Genomic DNA, 23,574 nt, shown 5'->3' with positions numbered 1-23,574 from the left:
CTAGACCTCTATCATTTACAGAACTGGCTTGTATACAAGTCCTGAATTACAAATTTTAACAATTTTTTATACTAAAGTGCACTGTAAACATATTATATAGCCTAAAGAGAAATATGTCCACTGAAGAAGACTGATAAATTATGTTTGATTCATGATTGATAATTTAATTTGACAAACCACATGTGTTTTTAGTAACTTTAAGACTAGTTTCTCCTAGTGATAGACAGCACATGATCTTAATCACTTTACTAGTTTGAGTTTTATGAATCACTAACCATAAAACATGCACTAAATTATGTACCATGTGTACTGTAAGTTTATTTTTGTATTGTTTCTTGTCTGGAATAGTAACTGAACTATAAAAGGCACAAAGCCATAGCTGTACCAAGTCAGGTTGCCTTTGGATGACAAATAATACTGTACGCTGTTAGTTATTTTTACCGTCCCAGATTAATACCCTAAAAAACTGAGATGGATCTGTCTAAACTTCAGTACCTTCCTTCTATATAGTCAATTTAACTCAATAAAACTAAAACAAAAGTAAAATATTAAAAGGATAACAAAAAAACCAATGAACGTCTGTATAGGTCTGTAGGAACAAGTGGTCATACTCTTCCACAACTACAGCACCTTCAAAGAAGTGCAGAATGGTAAAAAGGCTTTCCTCTACCTTTCAGCTACAAAGTGAACATTACTAATTAGTCATTTAAGTGGTATAATGAGAGATAAATGAAAGAAGAAATTCAGCAGAATTTATAAAGCAGTATTTCAACAAATTTCCTTAGACAACCAGCAAGTCATGTGGACACTATGTCTAGGGCTGATGACATGATCCATACCCTACACTTCACTGCTTCTGTACAATATCTGCAACCTTAACAAATCATATTAATCATTAAATCATATTAGTAGTGTATCATTTCAGTTGTCTATATAATCAGATTAAAAAATCTTCTACCTCTGCAGAATTTGGAATTATTTTTTTCCCCAAATTTATCTTCTTGATTTTTTTTTTTTTTTTTTTTTTAGGGACAGAATTCTTCCTCACAGGCTACCAATCCAGCTATTACACTTCTACAATTTCTACACTGTAATTAAAAAAATGTTCTTCCTGAATTTCCCCATTCAAGTATATTCAGTTAAGAAGCCTTTTGACATTAAAAGGCAGGCTCTGCTGCAAAATCTAACTAAATTCTAAATGTCAAAAAATGGCCTTCTGCAGAGTACACAGCAAATATGACCACAAAAAGCCTTGTTCCAGCGTACAGGGAAATTCCTATAGTCTTAATATAAAATCTTGTAACTGGGGCTTATGTTAATAGCTGAATAATACGGAGAGGTCTTCTCCTGGCCAATATAGTTAATCAAAGTTCTTCCCGATTTCTGCACACTTTGGAGAAAGAAAATGCCTACAATTAAAAATAAATAGATACCTGATTTCTTGGTAGTTAGTCTGTATGAGGAGTGCTTGCGGGGCAGCAGTCCAATTCCTTTTCCTTCCTAACCACACTTGCCAGGTGTAGATGACTACTGCCCATCAGCAGACCAGATGCATCTACTAATGGAGTTTCAGACCCTGCTTTCAGCTGCAGCCTGTTCTCAAACAGGTGTTTTAACACACCACCCACCTTAAGGCATCCCAGACTAGAAAAGCAGTAACTTCTGAGATCTGGATCTACCTTTTTCTGATTAACACTCTCAGTCTCGTATTTGTGCTGATTGAATTCTGACATGTTGGAGCAGGGAAGACAAAGAACTCTATAGACGATTTTGCTCTGAGGCCAAATGCAAAACCCCAATCTTGTTAAAAACGTATCTCCTTACCATCAAAGCGGCCTTAAGATATACCTTTCTAGTGAACATGTGCTAGCTAGTGTATGTTAAAAATGTATCTTTTTCCACTTAGTGTAGAATAAAGTAGGCAGTGATTATCTATACAAGATGTCAAAGAAGGTAGATTGAGTATCCATTGTTGTCACAAAATGTGACCTTTAAAGTTTGACAGTATTTGCCAAACAATAATTTTGTTTACTTAGTAAGAGAATGAATCTGTAGGGAAGAAAAGGCACAGCAGAGCACCAGAATCCTCTGGGCAAGTCTAAACTATCTTCACTATTTGCCACTGTATTTTCCTGGATATTTTTTCACCAGCCTTTGCTCAGAGGAAGGTTTCACAATCCTGTTCCATTACATTGAACACAATACAAAACTCTTCACTAATGCACTTTATAATATGCAGTTAATAAGTGTTTTTAATTGTACATAGAATTTTAAAAAAAAAAAAAACAAACAACCAAAAAACCCACAGTAGATCATGACGTAGTCTCCCTGTCTCTCAGTACAGCCAAATTCTTTTTGAGAAGATTGTTGCGGATACTGCTCTGTTCACATTCATCCATTTTTCAAATCAAATTCCTGGCCTCCCTGTGATATACTACATATATGCAACATACTTTAGGATTCTGTATACTATCACTGCTCTCTACTTAAGCTTCCATTTTGTTTTCTTCTTATGCTTTTCATATATCCAAGCTACATAAATCTGGTCTTTGCATACTTCTTCTATTTTAATTTCTATATCATCCTCCACACTGCCCTCTGTGAATTGAATTCTTGCTCTAATTTAATCTGCAAGCTCTCCATACTTAAAATACACTTATTCCAGGAGAATTATATAGTAGAAGTCTTTTAAAATGCTGTCAGCAGTGTAACTTTATGTTAGGTAGTGCACAATGTGGACACTATTAAAACTTTTGGACAGTAAAATTACCTTCAGGGCCATTTTATGATAACAGACAGGATATATGCAACGTAATTGAATACAGGGGACTATTTATGTGGCCCCCAAAACACAAAGTAGACATTTTTTAGCAGCTTCCCCTGCCTAGCCACTCTCACATCTTACAAGCACAGGTGGAACGTAATATTCTTGTAACAGGTGTCTGCCACTGTGCAAATGCAGAGCTTAAAAGCTACTTTTAGATCACAACTGTCCCAGGATATGGTCAAAAACTAGCTGCTGTTAATGATTTTTAAACCAGTTAATGCTGATCCATACTAAAAACATTTAAAGATAGTAAGTGAAAATGAATAAAATTTCTAGGATGTAAGAACTCTGTCCTGAAATTAAATATATTTAGAAAAGGAAGGGACTGTACGTGTTACTTTTTAAGAAAGGAATGATATGTGTGGGTTTTACCCATCATCCTAAGGCTAGAAATATGATATACGCTCATACATCAAGCCCTGCAATCAAACTAGCAGAAAAAAAGGTGAAATGGAGAAAGTAAGAAAGATGACGCTATTTTGATCTCTTTGCCATCTTTCAGTGTCCTTTTCTTACCTGGCCTTCGCGAGAAAATTTAAAGGGTGGTTTGTGCTTAATAACACTTGTTGCAAGACGAAGTAGTCCTGTAAGTCCATCATCTTCTATATTACCGTCTTGATGGTCCAGGATTTCTCTGCTATATATACATATATATACACACAATAGAAATGTTAAAACTCTGTCCCACTAATAATAAATATAATGCAACTTACAAGTGAAATGACTGTTAGCAACGCTTACCTCCGAATGCAGTCAGCGAGATGTCTTGCTAGTGCATCTAAGTCGAGCAGCGTGGTCTGATTAAAAATAAAGAAAATGGAATATAAATGGAAAATAATTATGTACTTCATGAATTACAACTTATAAGCCTAGTCTGAAACTATGGTTATGCTTTTGGATGAAATTTTGTTATTGCACACAGAAAAAACGGGACAATTAAAACTCCTCTTTCAAACATGCTTGCAATAATATTTTAATACATTTTTATAAATGTGATAAAATTGGTTTTTAAAATCAATGCAGTACAGTTCAAATGAAGTAACAGTTATTCTTTCAATTCCAGATCCCACAAATATATCTACCATACTGAAAAAATGGAATACTACTATTTTAAAGAGAAGCGTTTAATTGTTATTTCTCACAAGAACACACAGTTTGTCATCAGAAGGTTGAAAAGTCCCATTAGCATTTCCTGCTTGAGCAACATGCAGAAGAAGTAGGCAGAACTGTGGCCTAACGAAGAGATTCAATTAATAAAACAGAAATGGAAGGAAACTGAGCAGAGGAATGAGGGGTCTGGGGGGAACAAAATTTTTGCCTCCACATCCAGAGTTAGGAGAGGACAACTTTTCCATCCCGGAGAAATTAGGATTAAGGCTCCCTTCCCACACTCCTGCCACAACACTGAGAATGAACCAGAGAGCTTCATGCAGGGCCACCAGCCAGCACAAGCAGTTGTAGAGTTTGCCCAAAAGGTAACTTTAACCCTTTAGAGATGTTTTGAAATTTGTGAATAATTTTTCTACTCTGTTTTAAGTAGCTGTTAACTGAAATTTTTTCCTCTTTCAACTTTAGCCAAATACTTGATTACCTCCTCCTTAGACCGCATTGAAATTATCAACAGTGAATCTCACAGATAATCAGAGTATTCCCGATGTCTGTTACCTTCACCTAAGCTGACCCTCTCCACGTATTATACCCATTCCCTTCTTGACTCTACAGGATCAGTGTCTGAAGCTTCCTTTGGCCAAGAGCTACTACATACACATCAGAGAGTAAGGAAAGCTGGGAGGTGGGAAAGACCCAAGAGCTATTCACCATCTCTTAAGTGGTCTGAATACCTAAATTTAAAAAAGCAATCATTCATATGAATGCAAAGCAAAACCTACCTGACTTGCATCTTTGACATGTATGTTATCAATCAGTTTGCACAACAGCCAAAAATACTCCTTACAACCTGGTCGCAGCACTGTTTCTTCTTCGTAATCCTCTATCTGTGAAAAGAAATTGCTTTTGTTCTGAAGTACATCAGACAAAATAACTGTGTATTAAAATATGTAGTAAACCCAGTAACTGTTACAAGGATATTACTTTCTACAAGCCCCTACAAGATAAGCCAATTACAAGAATAATGTATTTTACAATGGTAACAGTGCATATTCTATTTTTCTTCTGAAATATTTATTAATTTTCTTGAACGATTGTCAGGATGATCTGCCAGACGCTTAAAAAAAATAAACTTAGAATAGTATTGTCTCCATCCTAATCACTGCAAATTGCAAAATTTTCAATATTAGACTAGACAAAACATGAGAAACTTTGGCTGAATTCAACATTAGTTAGTACAACTCTAATTTTAAATTCTTCTGACTATGAGTCAAATAATGCAAAATCTTCTGTAGATTGTTTTAATTTAACTGTTTTAAAAAATATCAACAAACTTTAAAACAAAAGCACATTTAAACTGAATGAACCACTTTAACCGAAATCAAATGCCACACAGGGTCACAAGAATAAACTGCGTGACAGATCCAAACCCCACGTTCACCCTTCACTGCTGTACAAGTGCTTTTCTTCAGATCTAGCTACACCAGCTGAAGTCAGCACAGCCTCCCCTGATACGCAGTGCTAGGTCTACCATCCCTAACTGGCTTTAGGCAAAATCATCCAGGTTAGTTCAAACCATCTCTATTAACCTGCATACAGTAAGAACTCCTCCTGAAGTAGCTTTGACAGCATCCACTGAATCTTTTCTATTTAGTAGAGCTCTGAGGACAATAATACTCCAACAGAAAAAGAGAGGCGACTGGGAACAACAACATTCAGCCACAGCAACAGAGAGCACCTATGTACATGTAAAACAGCGTACTGATTTATTTATGGACTTACCTACATTTAAAGGGAAACTGAGGCATATATTGAAAACACACCTGTTATTCCCTAACACTGTGTTATGTGGATATTAAAAATTCCAGAACAAGAGTGCTTCCCAAATGCAATTCTGCGTTTCTCCAAGCACAGGCAAGCTCTAAATTACCATAGTGTCACAGCTTTAACTACTTTTGTCAAGTTTCTGGAAGCATCTAAACCAAAAGTCTTAATACCTCAGCGTAACAGTATGTCAGACATAATGATAACATCTATCTTTTTTTTTCTTTTTATATTAACAAAAGTAAGTTTAAATAGATCTTTGATAAAGTCTTGACATTTCTTAAATGCTTACCCGGATTGGTTTCAGAGCTTGAGCGTCAGGGAGAAATTTTAATAACGTTGATGCAGCCAGCAACAGAAAGGATCGATTAATTGAGTCTCCCCCATCCAGACCAGAGAGAGATAACTTGTATAAACCATTGCAAGACTCATGGCGAACGGCAGTCTTTATGAAAAATAAAAGAATTAAATGATTACACACATTACTTAGAATATTTTTTCTTATGTTGAATTTTCTTTCATATGTACGTAATAAGTTCCTCTTATAATATCTATCAGGTTATCAATGTAGAATATGTCTTTCTAAAAACACGTATTACAAATAACATACATTTAAATTACTTACAGAACAATGCAAAAGACACCATTCTAACAAAAAAGCTGATTTGTCTGTGCCCCTTGTTTCCTGAGTTACGTATTTACTACAGTAAAGATTACAGCTAGTTACTAAAATAGAAAATATCACATCTGGGCAAATTAGGGAAATCTGCGTGATGCTGGAATTCACTCTTACTCATTCCTAACTATATGGTTAATTTACTTATTTTCACTAAAAGAATTGTTTTCTTCTTTCTTTTATTTTTTCTTAAGAAAAATATCCACAGACTATCTCTAATCCAGTTCTGGAAGTCTGCACTCTTTCTTTTCCAGGGTTTTTAAATGGAGTGAGCATGTAAGCTTTTTCTGTGCTTGAGTAATAAAGCAACAGATAATAATTATCACATCATATCCATATTGCACCTTTAAGCAATAACTAGTAAATACAAAAAGTTTCTACTACGCATATCTTTATGCAGTTTTCAAGCTTTTCTTACACCAGAAAAAACTATTAAAGCTAAGGAAAGATTCAGTAATGACAAACATTTTTATATCAACTCTCATTCACCTCATATTTTGGGATAAAAAGTATAGCTGAAAAAAAATATAATGGGCGAAGTATAGTTAGACTAATCCACATTAGAGGGCATCACCCAGAAATTTCAACAAATTACAGTGAAAAAATTACCTTCAAACAGAAGCCAAGACGACAGACGAGAGTTTATAAACTGTTTTGCAATCAACCACAAATGTACCATTTTACACGGTATTTTAACTACAAATGATTACTTTCTAAACAGGATTGCAAGTAACTGAGTCAGATCTTGCCTACTTTTAGCAGGAAACAACATGTTTTGAATTTAATAGTAGCTTGAAACCAAAGTTAATCTTGTTCCATATTATGCAGTAATTAGTAACGCAGTAGCCTGTCCTTTAACGTACCTCTGGAATAAGAAGGGTAAGTTTCTTTAGCCAGTCTTGCAAATGATCACTGTCCGCCAGACTGGATTTCACCAAGGAACAGCAGTGAGCCCAACTCACCAACAGCCACATTGAATAATGAGTGACTGAAAGAAAACAAGAGAAGAGTAAATCATGCTGTAACTAACAGATTAGGCTTTTTAGGTTGAAAAGTTGCATAGTTCTAGCACACATGACATTTATTTCAGTCATACTAACGTACAAGACTAAATCCTTACTGGCAGATAAGATACTACCTAAACTCAGAATTTTACCAATATGCTTACTAAACACTGACCATTGTACTACTGATGACAATTAGATTAAGTGTTACCAATCTGGGGCACAACCCTTTCCTGCATCTCTACTTAAGCACTGAGCTGGTACTTTACTAATGGGTTGCATTATGCTGTCTGAAGGTGAACATTTCCCTGGACTAACTAGTGTATCTGTTCCTTTCTTCTTAACAGCTAAAAGTAAGACTTCAGTAGGTGACACATAGCATTTGCTGAGAATTCAAGTTTGTAGACGTTAACATCCACAGGAGAGAAAAAAGTGAAAAAACTGAAGGCAACATACAAGCCTAGGAGGACATACCTATATTTATGCAGGCCTGTGCTGTACTTTTGACAATTACTTTGATACAGACTTAATCTGACACAGATCATTTAGATCTTTAGTAAGAAACCTCCACAAGAGGGACAGATGGAGGAACTCCAGGGAATTCAGGGCCCAGAATGACTTCTGTAAACCAGAGTCAAGGTGACTATTGGTGACTCTATTATGGTGTTATATATGCTGCCCCTTGGAAGATAAGAATACAGCTGGTTTTCCTACCAAACACAGCTCTTCTGGAGATGAAGGCATAGCTACAGTACAACATTTCAATTCATATAAAACAATTTCCAGAGAAGGAAAGCCCCTCTGTGTATTCCCACCTAGATTGTAACAGCCCTAACACTACCAAGGAACACAATTTTAGAGCATTCTAATGGTGGAATAAAACAAACATGTAATTTGTTATCTATGTTCAATATGCTTTCATTACTATTAGTTCATAACATACAGCTATTTTGCAGCACTAACCTTCATGTCTTGATCTGTGATCAGACTGAGCTTTCAACACCCTGAACAGGAAGAAGATAAAGGCATTTGAATTTTATCACAGAATGTAACAGACCATCACTTAGAAATACAAGTACACACAAGTAACAGCACAGTTACTCTTAAGTACCCACTAAGAAATTTTAATCTTAAAAGGATTCATTTCTTGCGGTATTCAAAATTAGCAACAATGATAAAACTATTAAAATCTTCAAGCTACTCCCTTAAAGCTTTACTGACTACAAGATAAAAAGTCAAGAAAAATATACCACCGCCCCTTTATTTTATCCAAAAAAGAGAAGACGTAATATGGGACTGAGAACTGCACCATTATGAACAATACTAGCTTTCTTCTTTGAGAACCACACTTTGAACAAACATTTGCAAACTTTAGACAGATTTTAAACGTTTGCATTTATTTACTTGCATTTTTATGAATTGCAATAAAAGGTTATGAAACAAAAAACATACTGTATATGTTTAAAATTATTCCTGCAACTCAACTAGAGGTTAAAGTTAGGCGCACTTGCAGATTTGGCTGGAAATGTTCTGAATGCCTGTAACAAACTTTTAAATACATGGTAAAACATGCTATCCATTACTTGGAATCAAGTAATTCTACAACACCAAATGCAGCAAACAACCTGACCTCCCCACCATCAGTCTGATGCAGGATGCAGTCTTACACAGAATTGCTTTTCCCAGGACAAAAGGCAAAAAGGACAAAAATCTCTAACAGTCTGTTTCTGAAGGGAAAATTTTGCCTTCCGTACATGCACACACACTAAAACAATAAGGGTAATTTCAGCAGTAATGAGCTAATGTTATTAGGAATGGGAAATAAGTCAAAACTGGCAGATGACTAAGCAGCTTAGAAATGAATTTATTTTAATTTCTCCTTTACGCTGCCTTGAAATTGAGAATGCTAATTGCTACAGACAGAACAAAGAAATAGTTTTGACATGAGAACTTATGAGAGCATACCACATACATTTTTGTTGCTCCATGTCTTACACCCTGACCACTGAGAGTTCTCGCCACTCTCCTCTCTCCCTCCTCCTATACAGGTAGGATAACTACCAGAAGAGGTGACTAAGAAAAGCAAGCCTAATGCCTACAGACTTAAATTTCTGATATAGGTGTTAACAGGGACTACACCTGAAAGAGCTAGTTACTTTATTTAAAGCAGCGATGAAAATGTGCACAACTGATTAGCTTTATTACAAAAATAAAAAGATATTGTACCTAGGTGCCAAGTTGTCATATGTATAAGCAACTGACATAAGTCGCTGAATCAAACTGGTTCCCTGGACAAGTACAAGAAACACCTTTAAAAATTGAAGTCAAAAGAAAAAAAACAACAGTTAATATAACAACAAGCTTTTTGATCTGTTTTTAAATTATACACACTGTGTGAATCTAAAACAAACCCACCTGTGCAGAGGGAGGAAGAGCAAAAGACAAATCATAGCATCTCCACAGTTAAAACTTAGATTGGTTTTTTTTAAGGCAGATCTGAAATCCTGTGTTTCATTGACTAAGTCTAGATGCTAAAATTTCATTCTATTTCACTAAGACAGACAATTTAACTGAATAGAAAAAAAATCAACCATTTATTCAATCCTTTTAGTAAAAACACTGTATTTTTAAAAGCATAGACTATTCACTTCCTTTCAAAAATCTTCAGCTTGAGGAGACAGGGTTGAGAATGAGGTTGGATATGTAAATTTCCCCTATCTCTGTGATCAACACATATTATTGACTATACATTCACTTAAATTATTCATCTTTAGAGAACCTGACAGGCTACACAGAATTTTCACATCAAAATCTGAAGAAAGTCTTTTAAAATATTTAGTTAGCAAATCCACTGCAATCAGAAATATTCATCAATTGACAATTAAAAATTTAAAAACAGTTATAGAAACTGGTAGCAGCATTTACACACAGTCAATGTTAAAAAATTTAACACATTTGGTAATTTCACTGTATCATAGTAGCTTTGTCAAAAATACCTAATACATATAGAATAGTTAAGGTCTTTCCACGTATAACAATTGCACATGGGATGTCTGGCAATCGCAGCTGGTCCTGTGCCCAAGAGCAATCGATTTACAGGGAATGTATCTCTGATGCAAAAATACTACCAATTAAATATCAGTCTTGGTCTACATTAGGAAATTAGCATGTAAGAATCTGGTAAGAAGGTTTACAGGTTTAGGTAAGTTCACTATACACTCACTCAGATATCCTTAGCAGAGTAAGTTATTTTAGTGTTTACTAAAAGAATCTAAAATGGATTTAGTGAGGATGGGGGCAGCCCATATAACAGGTTACCATAAAAAAAGGAGTAACTAATTTGGAAAACAAAATCTAAGAAAGGGGGATAAAGCACTGTGCTCACTAATCACCAAAACCCCTTTCGGTTCCAGCTTTTAAAACTGCCAGTTTTAAAGCAATTAAAATACTTTTTAGAGGAGAATAACATGTAGGATATAGATTAATATTAGTAGCTTTTTCACTACGTTATTACCAAAATAAAGGCTTCGCACAACAAAGGGGTCATTTTTCTAAAGCTCACAAAACAGACACACTGTTTATCTCTTACCTCTGTTAAACGAGGTATATGAAGGCCCTTCACGTGGTCACTTGCGGTCTTCCGTGATTTGCCTGGCCATGTTCTTTTTCTGTGACTCTCTGCTACACCAGACCAGGCAAAGACATCATGGTAAGCTAAATCCAAATCTGAAGGATCAACTGCAAACTGGCATATCAGCTTCAGCAAGCAAGCAAGACAGTCTAGCTGCCACTGTGAATAAGAAGAAGATGACATTTTCCTTTTTCAGGGACTTACTTTACAAATAATTTTATGCTTGCTATGGAATTTGAAATGAAAAGCTTAAGGTATAAAAGATAAACAGCTAGAACTCTAACTGGCAAAACCTCACCAGAATAGGCAATGAAAAGGAAGGGTTTAAAACAAACAAACAAAAAAGGTTATTTCTTATAATGAAGACATTTTCATGATCAAGTCCTATTAGCAGGTGCATTCAAGACATTCTATCGAGTGCATGAAATAACATATAGGAAATAGTCCAGGAGTAAAGAGCCTTTCCTGCATTGTATTCAACTATAGCCAGGGTAATAAGTATGGTATACAGAAGCGCGTTCAAGTTGAATATATTCAACCATGCCGAGACAATAGATACTACCTTAAAATACCACTTTGTATTGTAACACCTCTTGTTAGATGAAAACCACGGATTCATTTAGTAACTCTTGAGATCAATTTTCATGGTTCTCAGCTGTGTGGCTATGACCAAACATAGCACCTCCTCAGCAGAAGGTGCATTATGAGAGTAAAATTAACAAAAATAGAGCACCGTGAAGTAGGTCAGCTACCTAGCACCTATACGTGCGTAAGTCTAAGGCACTTAATCACAGAATTTGTTACTATTTTCACAGTGTTGTGCATTCTTTCTGGGCAGACCAATAAAAGCAACCATACAAACTTTTGTTTATATACTGAATAGAAAGAATGACAATTTGTTTCTAATATTGAAATAATTTTACAATACATCAAAATCAGATAAAACCTATGAAATTTTAAATTAAAAGTATACCTGCCTTCTTTTTAGCATTTCAGTAACTGTCATCAGTTTTATACATAGATGTCTATGCTTGTTCACTTACATCTTTTTATGTACATAAGACTCAGAGCTTGAGATATTTCGGTTTTTTTAATCAAATGCCATAGAATTGAAAATAAAAGAGAAAAACTAACTCTAACAAAAAAAGTTTTCATTATGATATGAATTTAGCTCAAACTAACAACAGAATAATGATGAAAAAGAAATTACATAAGAACAACTAATAGTAATGTTCATTATTGCAAAATATTAACACCATAACCACAACTCTACCACTTTTGTCTCAATGCCAACAAGGGGAAATGGTATTTCTTGGCCTCTTCAGAGGGAAAGATAATTAACAGATTACTGCTTTTAAAACAGACTATAATAAAAGTTTCCAAACTTCCCTAAAACAAGCTGAAAAAAAAGGAAAATTAAAAGTAAACCCCTTCCCGTTTGGCAAATTTGGACTTTTTTAAAGAAGTGTGATATGCAATAGTATTATCAATGCAGTTGCAATCATTCCTAAAGATGGAACCCAGATTTTTTTTTTTCCCTCTAAGATGTTCCCATGATCTACAATTTTAAATTCTACAAACTAGGACTGTTTAAGACTGGACAAAAAAATTGAACCAAAAATACACAGAAAAAATATAAAAGGTGGTTTTAAAATATAAAAAAGCAGAAGTATGATTTTTTAATTTTTTTAAGAAAACATTCTTCCAGGAATATAAGATATTAAAGAAAAAGACGGTATTCCATAGACTCTGGTGGTTTCAAGTATAGAATTCATTTATTTCATTTACTACAGAAAAATAACTGTAACAAACACTGAAAGTAATGAAGTCTTTACAAATGACAGCTAAGTTATTATGGAGAAAAAGGGTGAATGAACACCTACCACAGTCCATGATTCCTGTTCTTTAGGCTCTAAGATTCCAGAATTGAAAATTTCTAGTAACTGTTGGAGCCCTCCAGCAGCAACAAACTGTAAATGTATTATGGAAACAATGTGAGAAAAAACAAATACAGACTCATCACTAAGTTCAGTCAGACACCAACTTAAGCTTTATAAAGAAAGAAATAAATTAGCTGATAAACTATTCAGCTGGATATTTTATGAAAAACAGAAGAAATAGTTGTACACAACTATGACAAATTTAGAGGCCTGATAACACAGAACAACTTTAAAATGATATACCTAAATTGGAGATCAAAAAAACTCTAAGATAGACAATGTTTTAAATGGGTTTTCATTTTATATCTTTTTTGAAAAATGTATTAGGTATCACAGAATACTGTAGGAAAATCAAACCTTGCAGCTCCACGTGTTTTTACTGTTTTCTATTTGATCTTCACTCGAATCGTCTGAGTCTGGGTAAAGATCGCTATAACTTCCCTAAAGATAAACAGAACAATTAATTGCAAATACAATTAAAGAACTAAAACAGAATAAAATAACTCATCAGTATATACTATGGTTCAGAGAGAAAAACATATATACTGTACAACAAACTCTACTACCGTAGATTCACGTCTTATTCTCCTGTTGGGCTTTCCCAAAGCTTCAATAATTTCCAGGGCGTACAAAAGTTTATGGGCACTTTTTATTCGCAGAAGATCCTTCCAGCTAAAGCCATCATTACCCTTTAAAGATTAAAAAAACCACAAAACAATTAACACAATTATATGTAATGCTGATCTATCTAAAAAATGCACGGAGAGGATTTTTAAAGTGACACACAGAAATTATTTGGTTTTTAATTTCATCTATTATTTGAAATTAGACAATTTCAAGCATATTTCTATACATGATTAGCTATTTGAATAATGTGAATTTAGCAATGAAATTTGAGTAAACCTCCAACATTATTATAAGCTAAGGTACACACAATTTTAAAGTAGAGGAAGCCAAATGTCATACTCTAAATTATAACTTCCACCAAAATTTTGATACGTGTGTCCATAAAGAACTGTAACATCTAACGAACAACAAATAATATGTAATTTCAACAACTTTAAAAGAGGCAAAGCTTTCATCTATAGGACAAAAAACTGACTAGGTAAGCAGCCATGTTTTGAACTTACAGAAGAGAGTACAAAAAGACTGCTATCGCAACAGTCATAATGTTAGCAAGGCTGCAAATGAAGAAACTGCTGCTTCAATTCAAACCAGAATATTGTGACAATTAGTACTGACTATTCATTTATTAAATAACTTTTAAAAAAGAAATCATAAAAACAAACTTCGGGAACTGACATCTCTGTTTAGTTTAATTTCGTAAGAATTATTAGGTTTGCTTATTAGGTTGACTTGTGTCTCAGCATGCTTAACATACTTACTATTTAACACTCCTCTCTGGGTAAAATTCAACTAAAACACTAGACACGACAAGCATCCATGTATAATAAAGATAAATATGTAAACCAAGCATTCTTTGTTTACCTGCTCATCTGAAATATTCTGGAATGCCTGCAACATATTAGGGCACGTTGGCAGAAGCATTAACAGTTCCCAGACGCGTCTGGATAAGTTTTCTGCATGGAGATGGAGTTCTTCACACCTTGCACTCTGACAAACCACAGAACAACCATTCTTATTGTGAACTCCGTGGTGAAAATAAGATTTCAAAGTCCAAAAATGTATCTATTCTTAATTAAGAAGCTGTTTCCTATATAATGTAAATCTATAAATAGAACATGATAGTTGAAGACACACTGAACCTGCAAGACACTTAAGTTCCACTATCTTTACAGCATATCATATTTTGAAATATTTGAGTGTAAATAAAACTTAAACTACTGGTTCGAATATACTAGTAGTTATTTAATTTCCCACAAGCTAATGATGGCATATAAGACATAAAACTTGAGTTTTTGCAATAAAACCTTTACAAACCTTTCTTCAAGCCAATTCCCATTATTAGTCACCACATCTATTTAAATAATCAATAATCTTTCTTAAGAATGACTTTTTTATAGCTTCTACAATATTTAGAACATTTAAAATATATCAGAACAATGTTGTTAAGAAATTCAGAAAAATCATGACAATGATTATACCATATGTGAAATGTGAATATACAGACAATAAACATATCTAGCAATTGGATAGAGTACACAAGAAGTAGGCTAGATAGGAAAAATAGATCCAATTAAATAAGACTTAAATGTAATTATTCTAACAAAATTACTCTAAATTACCTCACTATCTTCCATAGCCACTTCTCCAGAAGGAGGCTTAAAAGAGGCGAGCATCTCTAACAGATCAAAAAGGGTGGTGAGATGAGGTTCTTGCAGGAGTAAAAGCATGGGAATGTTGTCCTTCTGAGGAGGAGGTAGGCAGGACGCTGGAAGCTGAACACCTTCACCTTTACGTTCTCTCCTTGGTGCACCCAGGGATACGAAAACCATCTAGAAACACAGAGAAACAACAAGGAAGAGAGAGACAATTTTAAAAATGCATATGTTAAATTCACAGAATGTTTTCAACAGGATCAGAATTAAGAACTTAAAGATACATCAATAGCTTTGTCTTTACTGAGCAGCATTTTGAGCAACTGCCATAATTAAAGCTCGGTTTTGCGTTCACTTAAGGCATTCAGGGTGTAGCTGCATACACTGTTTGCTGTTGTTAGAGTAGACGCTCCTCCTTCCTTGTCCCTCATCCCTTATTTTGCCATTCAGGCTGGGGAGACTCTAGTACTGGTCTGACTTCTCAGTACATTAATGAAATGGCACAAAAACTAATCCAGAGGAAAAATGAGATAAATTGGCTCAAAGGACCAGAAGAATGATAGTGAGGGTGCATTAGTACAAAAAGCAGTGCAGTTGGAAAACCAGACATTTGTTATACTGGCATAACCACGCTGCGGAAAGCCATTCTCAAAAGAACTGTTTCTGCTGACTTGTTATCACCTCCATATATCGATCACGCCCAGCTATTCAAACTGAATGTTACTGCTCCTTCAAGTTCTGCAAACATAAGAATTGATCTGATTGTATCATAGTTCAATTCTGTAAAATTACCTATGTTAGTAAGAAAATACTATTTTAAAATCTAGTTTTGCTTTTCAATTAACCCAATTCATTTAGCAAAAGGAACTAATGAACAATCAAAGATGTAGTCCCAAAGATCAACCAATTTGGAACCAGAAAAGACAGAGCAACTGCTGCAACTGCTAAGAGCCAGCAATGGCATGCATAAGCGTATCAGCCAGCAATAATCTTTCTAAGAGTATGTTAACAGGTCCCTGAAGATGTGTGGTAGGAGTTTTGTTTTCCGTTAGACAGAAAGAATATATGTGATGAGATGCTGGTAAGTTTTGTTACAGTCCCATCTCCCTAAAACAGTCATGACATTCACTCTTATACAAATCAAATTAGGCTTTTCCATACTGTAGACTTTGGCAAACTTATGAGTAGACTGCTCTAACAGGAATTCTGAATCAAAATAAAAAATTACAAGTAAGCATTAAAAGATACTTCAGATTTAACCCACCTAAGGAGAGAGCTAGTCACTGCTAATAGGGAAATAATACCAGTTCAACAATTCAGACAAAATGTGGATACTTGATTTTGTTTTCCTTGGTCTCTAGTTTTCCTTGATGAATGCAAAAACCTGAAATTTTTCTTTCACTCCTTGAGTTTTCACATCTGCTAACATTACTAGAATTAGGTTTTTAAAATCATTAATCATTTTAAAGACTGACAACAGCAGCAAGGACTGATAGTATTAGTTTGAGCTTACAGGAGGCACATGTTGGATAGCGTGAAACAGTTTCTGAAAAATTGCAGGATGCTCCCAAAGAAAAATATACCTTCCACTACCACTACATATATCAGATGTACAAGACTAAAGCAACATATCAAGCAATCTTTTCCAGTGACTGCTATCTATATGCTGGCAATACCTGCATATCCTTAAAACCCAATTCATGAAGTGTCTTTTCATCATAATCAGTTGTCAGTTCATGCCCAGATGAAATCATTCTCACAGGTCCCATGAGGCCACCTAGGATAAAAACATTATTTCAGTAAATTTCTGGAATCACAGTTTCATTTTCTAATGAAAGTGCTAAGACTTATTTTTAATAGTACATCCTTCAGCAATTAAAATGAGGAAAAAATTTAACGCAATTTCCTTATGAAAACTAGTTATTACAATAAATTAAATTTCCTTTTCAATAACAGTTCACCCAATCTTGCAGTGAAAAGTGTCCACAATACAGACTAAAACATGCCTTTCATATTTTGTAGTAAATTATGCTATGCCTAGAGAAGGATAATGGAAAATGATTGTGATCATCAACAAAATCCTGTTGTATCACACACTTGTGATAGTCAGCAACAGCAAAGAAGCAATAATTATCTTACTTAAATGTAAGTTGGAACTAAAGATGTCATAAACTTCAGAAAGGAAAACCTGAGAACACCCTTCAAAGAATTCTCAACACTGAACAAGAAATAGGAACAATTAAAAGATTAAGAATTTAATTTCATTTGGCACAGACAATCAAGCAGTAACCAAGAATCACACCACACAATGACTCTATACCTCAGAGTACTCATATAGTTCTAAGAAACAATTCCGGTGCACAAAGATATTTGTCACAGATGGAAATTTGCTGTGCTTTTCAGCCACTGGTATCACATATCATTTGTTCATGCATCCCAAGAGCAAGAAAATGAAAGAACACTTTGTGCAAAGATGCTGGAAAAGAAACAGCCATCTACACAGTGGTGAAAAGGCAGGCTAACAGGAGCACTAAAGGAGGCCAATAGCGTGAAAGTGCCAGTCAGTTAACAACAGATAAATAAAACCAAATAAAAAGAAGCAAAGGAAGCAAAAAAGTTGCAAGTCTAGAATTCCAAGAGTCAAAAGCTGATACAAATATTCTATACTGTCTACCTCTTTCATGAAATTGAAATCCCACCTGAGAAAACAACTAAAAACCAATGAAGGACAACAACATTTAGCTCCCTAAGGAAGAGGCAAGGGAAAAACTTGTACTCTGACATCATGAGCCTTTAATTTTTACTGGAACTTGATAAACTCTGCTCAGGTTTTTACCTAAGTTGATGAAATAATCACCATTTCAGGTTCCTAACCAGGAACTGTTTTTTGTTGTAGATTAACTAATACAGGTAAATTAAAATGGAGGCAGTAAAAGGTCACCGAGACAAAAGTGTGCACGACGTACCTTGTACAATACATGTCTCCTGTGATGCAGAACGACCCAAGTTTTTAAGTGTAAACAGTCAATACACTGAACCATAATTCACAGAGACTTTTGTGACCAACAAAATGATATTAGAAAGTCCTTTTTTTTTTAATCTATACAAAACCGTCCCCAAAATAGGGTATGGATGAGTAAAACTACAGGTTTTAACCACAAGACTCAGTTTCAGTCCTATATTCTCAAAATTAGCAATTGAAAAGTAAAAACCACGTGACTAGATCATTCCAAACACATGGTGACATGCACAGAACAATGCAGAAACACTTCTTCAGGAGTCTGGTTAATAAGATTTAGCCTCTTACAGGATTTTATGCATCTATTAGCCAACACAGATATCACAAGTGAAGCACTTAGAGGCATTAATATGAGTTTTAAACCTAGCAAAGGACACCGGGTTTATGAATCAACAGATACAAATCTTACAGTTCTCCAGTTGCCCATTGTTATGGTATGTTAATGATTAGTGTAATAAACACAGAAAAAATAAAGTAATATTCACAAAAAGTGTACAAAATTATAGCACCGTCATTCTACAAAACAAAAGACATTGTACATATGTAACATGACTGAACTGCAGCTGCTGTAGGACTGCAGTTCTGAATTTTCTGAATCATGTATTTCCAAAATCCCAGCTAAAAAAAAAAATTAAAAATTCTGCTATGTGGCTATACTTGGTGGAAAACAAGATAGTTTCTTCACTAAACCAGCTTCTGATGAGTGGCTGGATAAGAATTTCACAAAGAAGGTAATTAAGATGTCTAAAATTCAATTTGGTTTACTGACATAGTGTCTCAATCAAATACTTTTTTTTTTAAAGGTGTTGAACTATGAAAAGAAAATCAGATTCACATTTACACATTTACTAATGGTCAGTGGTGTGCGAAAAAGATGTTCATGGACAGAATTTATTCAGATAATATGTATTACACGCTAACTCTTGCTCATAATGAGAAAAGAAAGAAAACAAGAAAACATTGAGAAGATAATTCAGAAAACAGTAACATTTTCAACAGCAATAACTGATAAGAATGCTATAATATAGAACATCAGTAGGATTTAGAAAACGCCCTCCTTCTAAAGGATAAAGTAGAAATTTTCATTCACTCAAAACAACAGGAAGCATATTCATCATGCTGTAAGCAAGCAATGACCATCTCAGGAGCAAGGTGACATTCCAAATTAAGAGCACCAAAAGAGAAAGAATAATCATTTTTGCTAAAGGATGATCATAAATTAAAAAGCAGTTGCAGGAGTAAGGAAAATCTTACACCTGACTGGAATACATATATGTAGGATATAAATTATGAATTTGAACTATGACTTCAAATTCTGAATCAATGGCAGAGCCAGAAATGTATAAATTTCACAAAACAGATTAAGGTTCTATGTAACAGAATCTCCAAATTACAGAAAACGACATAATTAATTACAACAACAAGAAGAAAAAAAATAATGTGGGGCAAAGTCTATTGGGACTTGAAGCTTAGCTAGATCTAAGGACCTCTGGCAGATCTACATTTTCTTTGCTACTTCAAATAAATGGTAGCGCTCAAGAAACAACGCTATTAATTAAAAGGGAGGGTGACACTAACTATAACTCAGCTAGAAGAAAATAAATCATAATGCTTTCTTATTTAGGATATCTGGGGAAGAAAAAACCCATAATCTTCTAATAGATGAATGCTCATAAGGGGGAAAAAGACAGTTACAAGTACTACAGCTTACCAGGGAAATCCCCTTTGCGGCTGCTTTGGCCAAACTCCTGCAGCTGTGCTTGTTGATTTATCTGCTCCTTCTGCAAATTTTCGTACCAATGGGTGACTTCTGCCCGTAGATCGGCCACCTGATCACTAGGATACATTTCTATAGTCATCTGAAATAAAACACATATTTTTATTTTTCAAAGTGCACTTAGTGAAATTTAACAATGGATGTGCTTGTAAAAGGGCTTTTAACTACCTTGTCAGGAAGTCCAGCTGGCTGACATACAATTCTTAGTGGCAGTGACTGTTTGTCACTCAGGGCTTTCAAGTGACTGCTGATACCGGTGCCTTCAATCTGCCACTGTCTCAGATGATACGCAAACCTTAAGAAGCAGGTAAAAACATTGAAAAAGTATTTTTGTCAAAACCTATTTAACACAAATGTTTGATAAACAATGAGAGGAAAGACAAAACTTGCACCTTTATTCGCTGTTTTGTTGGGTTTTTTTTTTCCCAAAACAAGAGGAAGTTATTGATATTACCACTATTTTTTAAATAAAACTAAAAGAACACCCATACATATTTATACGGGGCAAGGGCCAACTCTGGTAATCACCTAAACCTTATTTAATACCTTTCAAAACTACCCACTACTGTCTTTACTTTACACAAAGAAAAACAAAGAAACTGTTATTTAAATTAATAACTCATTCATCATTATGACAAGAAGAACGTAAAGAAATTCTGCATCCAAAGATATCAATGGAGCTATTTACCTTCTCCTAAAAGCCTCCAGGTGTGTCTTCAGCATTAACAGTCCTCTTTCAATAATGGTCAGACTTGAATGAGAGTCTTGCTCAAGGTTACTAGAAGCTATCATCAGACTCTCCATACACTTGCTAATGAATTCCTGTTCTTTTTCCAGACCGGTTTTACCTGTAATATCAGTTAAAGTAAATTATATATGCCCAACTTTGGGACTATGCATTTTAATACTTAGAATAAGAAGAGGATAACACTAGATATTCTTTGCAATGCTTTAAACAGAAAACAAAAATAAAAATTCATACCATTGATATAGTAAGAGTTGATATACTGGATAGCCGCTCGACTGACATCACCGGACTGTGCTCTTAAAGCAATACCCCAGAACTGGTCCATGCCACACAACTGTTTTGACAAAAGGAAAATGAACACACAAACAAAATATTGCCTCATTATTTTACTGGGAGTGATGCTTTTCTGACCTGAGACATTTTATTTGCCTCTTGATGCGATTACTAAAAATAACTGGTTTTCCTCAGCTTGGGCTCTCATCAGTGCACACATCAATTATTATAAAATCCTAGCTTTCACAGAAATATTTTCATACTGTGAAGCATAAGGAGAGCTGGTTAACATTCAAAAGAATGAATTTTCACTTTTGATAAACAGGAATACTTTAAAATGAAGCCTTAAACCAACAACTATTATTGGTATTCATTGCAAGAATAGAAATTTTAATAAAATTTGCCTCAAATCAATTCACAGAAAAATATCCTATATACTATTTTATTTCTAAGATAGTTTCTCTGTATAAAAAAACTACAGAATAAAAACTTCTAAGGCACATCATATGTAACTGAGACATTTTACAACGGATTTCTAGTCATAATTAAATATGCCTAATAGAATGTCATCTGAATCTTCTTATTTATAAAAGTAAATATTACAAACCCATTCTTTAAACAGAACAGTGAACACAGCTCAGTTATGCTAAGAATATGATAAACTGCACAAGCAACAGGTATCATTTTCTTTGTGGTTTCCAATCTCTACCTCTAGAGACAAAGCCGCACATGCTCAAAGTCATGAGGGAAGGTCAGGGTCATTGGCCTCTTTTATTTCCATTTGACTGCCCCTGATTTGAACTTTTGAGCCCTGAGCTTCCAGGGCTCTCCTCGAGGCAGAAATCTGTACAGACCCCACCACTACGGGCTCTGACATTGCCATTTCAAGCCAGTAAACAACATTCAAACTAATAAGTTCTTGAGAGAGATGCTGTTGCAAATAAGTAATTTAACATTCCCCTTCTCTCAGAAAGAAGAAAAACATGAGCACAGAATCTAGGCTTACCTCTGAGTTTGAGCCACCATCATATGCACTAGTAGCCAATCGAGCCAAATTACACAAATGCTGGAACAGGTTTAGGCCAGTCATACTAATAGTTTCAGGTTTGAGTTGTGGCATCTAAATAAAATGAATGCACTTTAGTGTGGAAAAAAATTCAGAGATGGAACGGAGAGCAATTACAGGGTATTTATTTCATTAGCACAGAAAAATGTCATCGTTACTACCAATCATATTCAAATTAAGTAGATCAATTAAAATTTATTCTTGCAAAAGATCACACACTCTGAATTTTATATACATCACAAAAAATCAACTATAATTGGCTTAAACCTCTCTATCACTGATTTGGACTGTAACAGTGCAGAGGGAACAAAAATTAGTACTGTAACATTAGCTGCTTAAATTATCAACAGTGGGACAATTTGTTAGCATACAGGAAGTGTCCATTCAAAAAACTCCTACGCTTACAAAAGTAGACAAAAGCAGTGTAACCTTGAAAAAGAACCAGACAACATTAATTATTGCACAATCTATCCATTTTGTAATGTCATCTGTTGAAATGGATGGGACCCCTTGCAAAAAGTTCTACCACTGCATGTTTGTATTTTCAGTGGGTGTATGGACGAGCTTTATGCGTCCCTCCCAAAAAGGAGAAAATTCATTTTTTTAGTCAGGTATATATATATATCATAAAAGAAAGTATAGTTTTGGGTGGCTGCTTTTTTCAAATTGAAGTGCTACATAGCTTCTGATACAACACACAGGCTATTTGCAAAGAAACATTCAGGTAAATACTAGTGCGAAAAGAATTCACGCCAATACCTTCCCTTCTTCCCTCCAAGCAGAGAAAAATCATTGCATGAGGAGTGGGGCCCTCCCGGACTAATAAAGACATATACTTCATAGAAACTATTTTAAATAAGTTAAATAGTGCTGATACGGAAAGAAACACTTTTATTAGAATTAATAAGGTTGCAATTAACTCTCTACATACCTTTTCCAAAAAAAGATGCTTGTATGTCTCCATACCCATAGCATGCTGATCTTTACTTCGTACTTGATTTAAAAACCAGTGTAGTGCATCATCGTAACATTCAGAATCTTCTACTAAGCAGTGCCACAATATATCCACTTGTTCTAAACTCAACCCTGAAATTAGGAAAGTACTTTTAACTACTCCTTTATAACATCAAATATATAGTGATATGCTACAAAACCCAAGACTCTTTCCCCCTTCTAGAGCCGGCAATCAGCTACAGTTTTTGGTCATCAGTGCTGTCAGTTGTTACTAAACCAACGAGTAGCGGGGGCCGACCTGAGATCTCGTAACAAACGGCAGGTTGTTTCTCAGTTCATAAGTAATTACTGGGCACGACCTGGAGTCCAGCTTTGAGCTCAGTATTGAGATTGTGGCTGAAAATAGTATTTCTGTAATGATTTCATTTTTATTCCTTTCAAGAAAACTG

The 23,574-nt window shown here is 34.7% G+C and overlaps 1 protein-coding gene across 14 annotated transcripts in view; it reads right to left on the bottom strand.

Moving 5' to 3' along the window:
• USP34 (ubiquitin specific peptidase 34) overlaps positions 1 to 23,574 on the bottom strand; it is a 133,639-nt gene that overhangs the window by 42,838 nt on the left and 67,227 nt on the right. For 13 of the 14 annotated variants that reach the window (XM_054821653.1, XM_054821662.1, XM_054821661.1 and 10 more), the window contains 20 exons: positions 23,103 to 23,257; positions 22,112 to 22,225; positions 21,067 to 21,166; positions 20,773 to 20,932; positions 20,253 to 20,379; positions 20,019 to 20,166; positions 16,965 to 17,065; positions 15,256 to 15,465; positions 14,498 to 14,623; positions 13,576 to 13,698; positions 13,367 to 13,450; positions 12,953 to 13,039; positions 11,028 to 11,228; positions 9,665 to 9,747; positions 8,402 to 8,442; positions 7,298 to 7,422; positions 6,051 to 6,203; positions 4,717 to 4,821; positions 3,569 to 3,624; positions 3,344 to 3,464 (listed from right to left, as the gene is read on the bottom strand). In XM_054821653.1, the coding sequence (XP_054677628.1) occupies positions 3,344 to 3,464; positions 3,569 to 3,624; positions 4,717 to 4,821; positions 6,051 to 6,203; positions 7,298 to 7,422; positions 8,402 to 8,442; positions 9,665 to 9,747; positions 11,028 to 11,228; positions 12,953 to 13,039; positions 13,367 to 13,450; positions 13,576 to 13,698; positions 14,498 to 14,623; positions 15,256 to 15,465; positions 16,965 to 17,065; positions 20,019 to 20,166; positions 20,253 to 20,379; positions 20,773 to 20,932; positions 21,067 to 21,166; positions 22,112 to 22,225; positions 23,103 to 23,257 (2,420 nt within the window). The remainder of the gene's footprint in view (positions 1 to 3,343; positions 3,465 to 3,568; positions 3,625 to 4,716; positions 4,822 to 6,050; positions 6,204 to 7,297; positions 7,423 to 8,401; positions 8,443 to 9,664; positions 9,748 to 11,027; positions 11,229 to 12,952; positions 13,040 to 13,366; positions 13,451 to 13,575; positions 13,699 to 14,497; positions 14,624 to 15,255; positions 15,466 to 16,964; positions 17,066 to 20,018; positions 20,167 to 20,252; positions 20,380 to 20,772; positions 20,933 to 21,066; positions 21,167 to 22,111; positions 22,226 to 23,102; positions 23,258 to 23,574) is intronic. The other variant, XM_054821655.1, reaches the window with a different exon arrangement.

This window comes from Grus americana, chromosome 3, assembly GCF_028858705.1.
Source record: "Grus americana isolate bGruAme1 chromosome 3, bGruAme1.mat, whole genome shotgun sequence".
Classification (NCBI taxonomy): Eukaryota; Metazoa; Chordata; class Aves; order Gruiformes; family Gruidae; genus Grus; species Grus americana.
The sequence above is the reverse complement of the archived record's forward strand: the minus strand, read 5'-3'. Positions and strand labels throughout refer to the sequence as shown.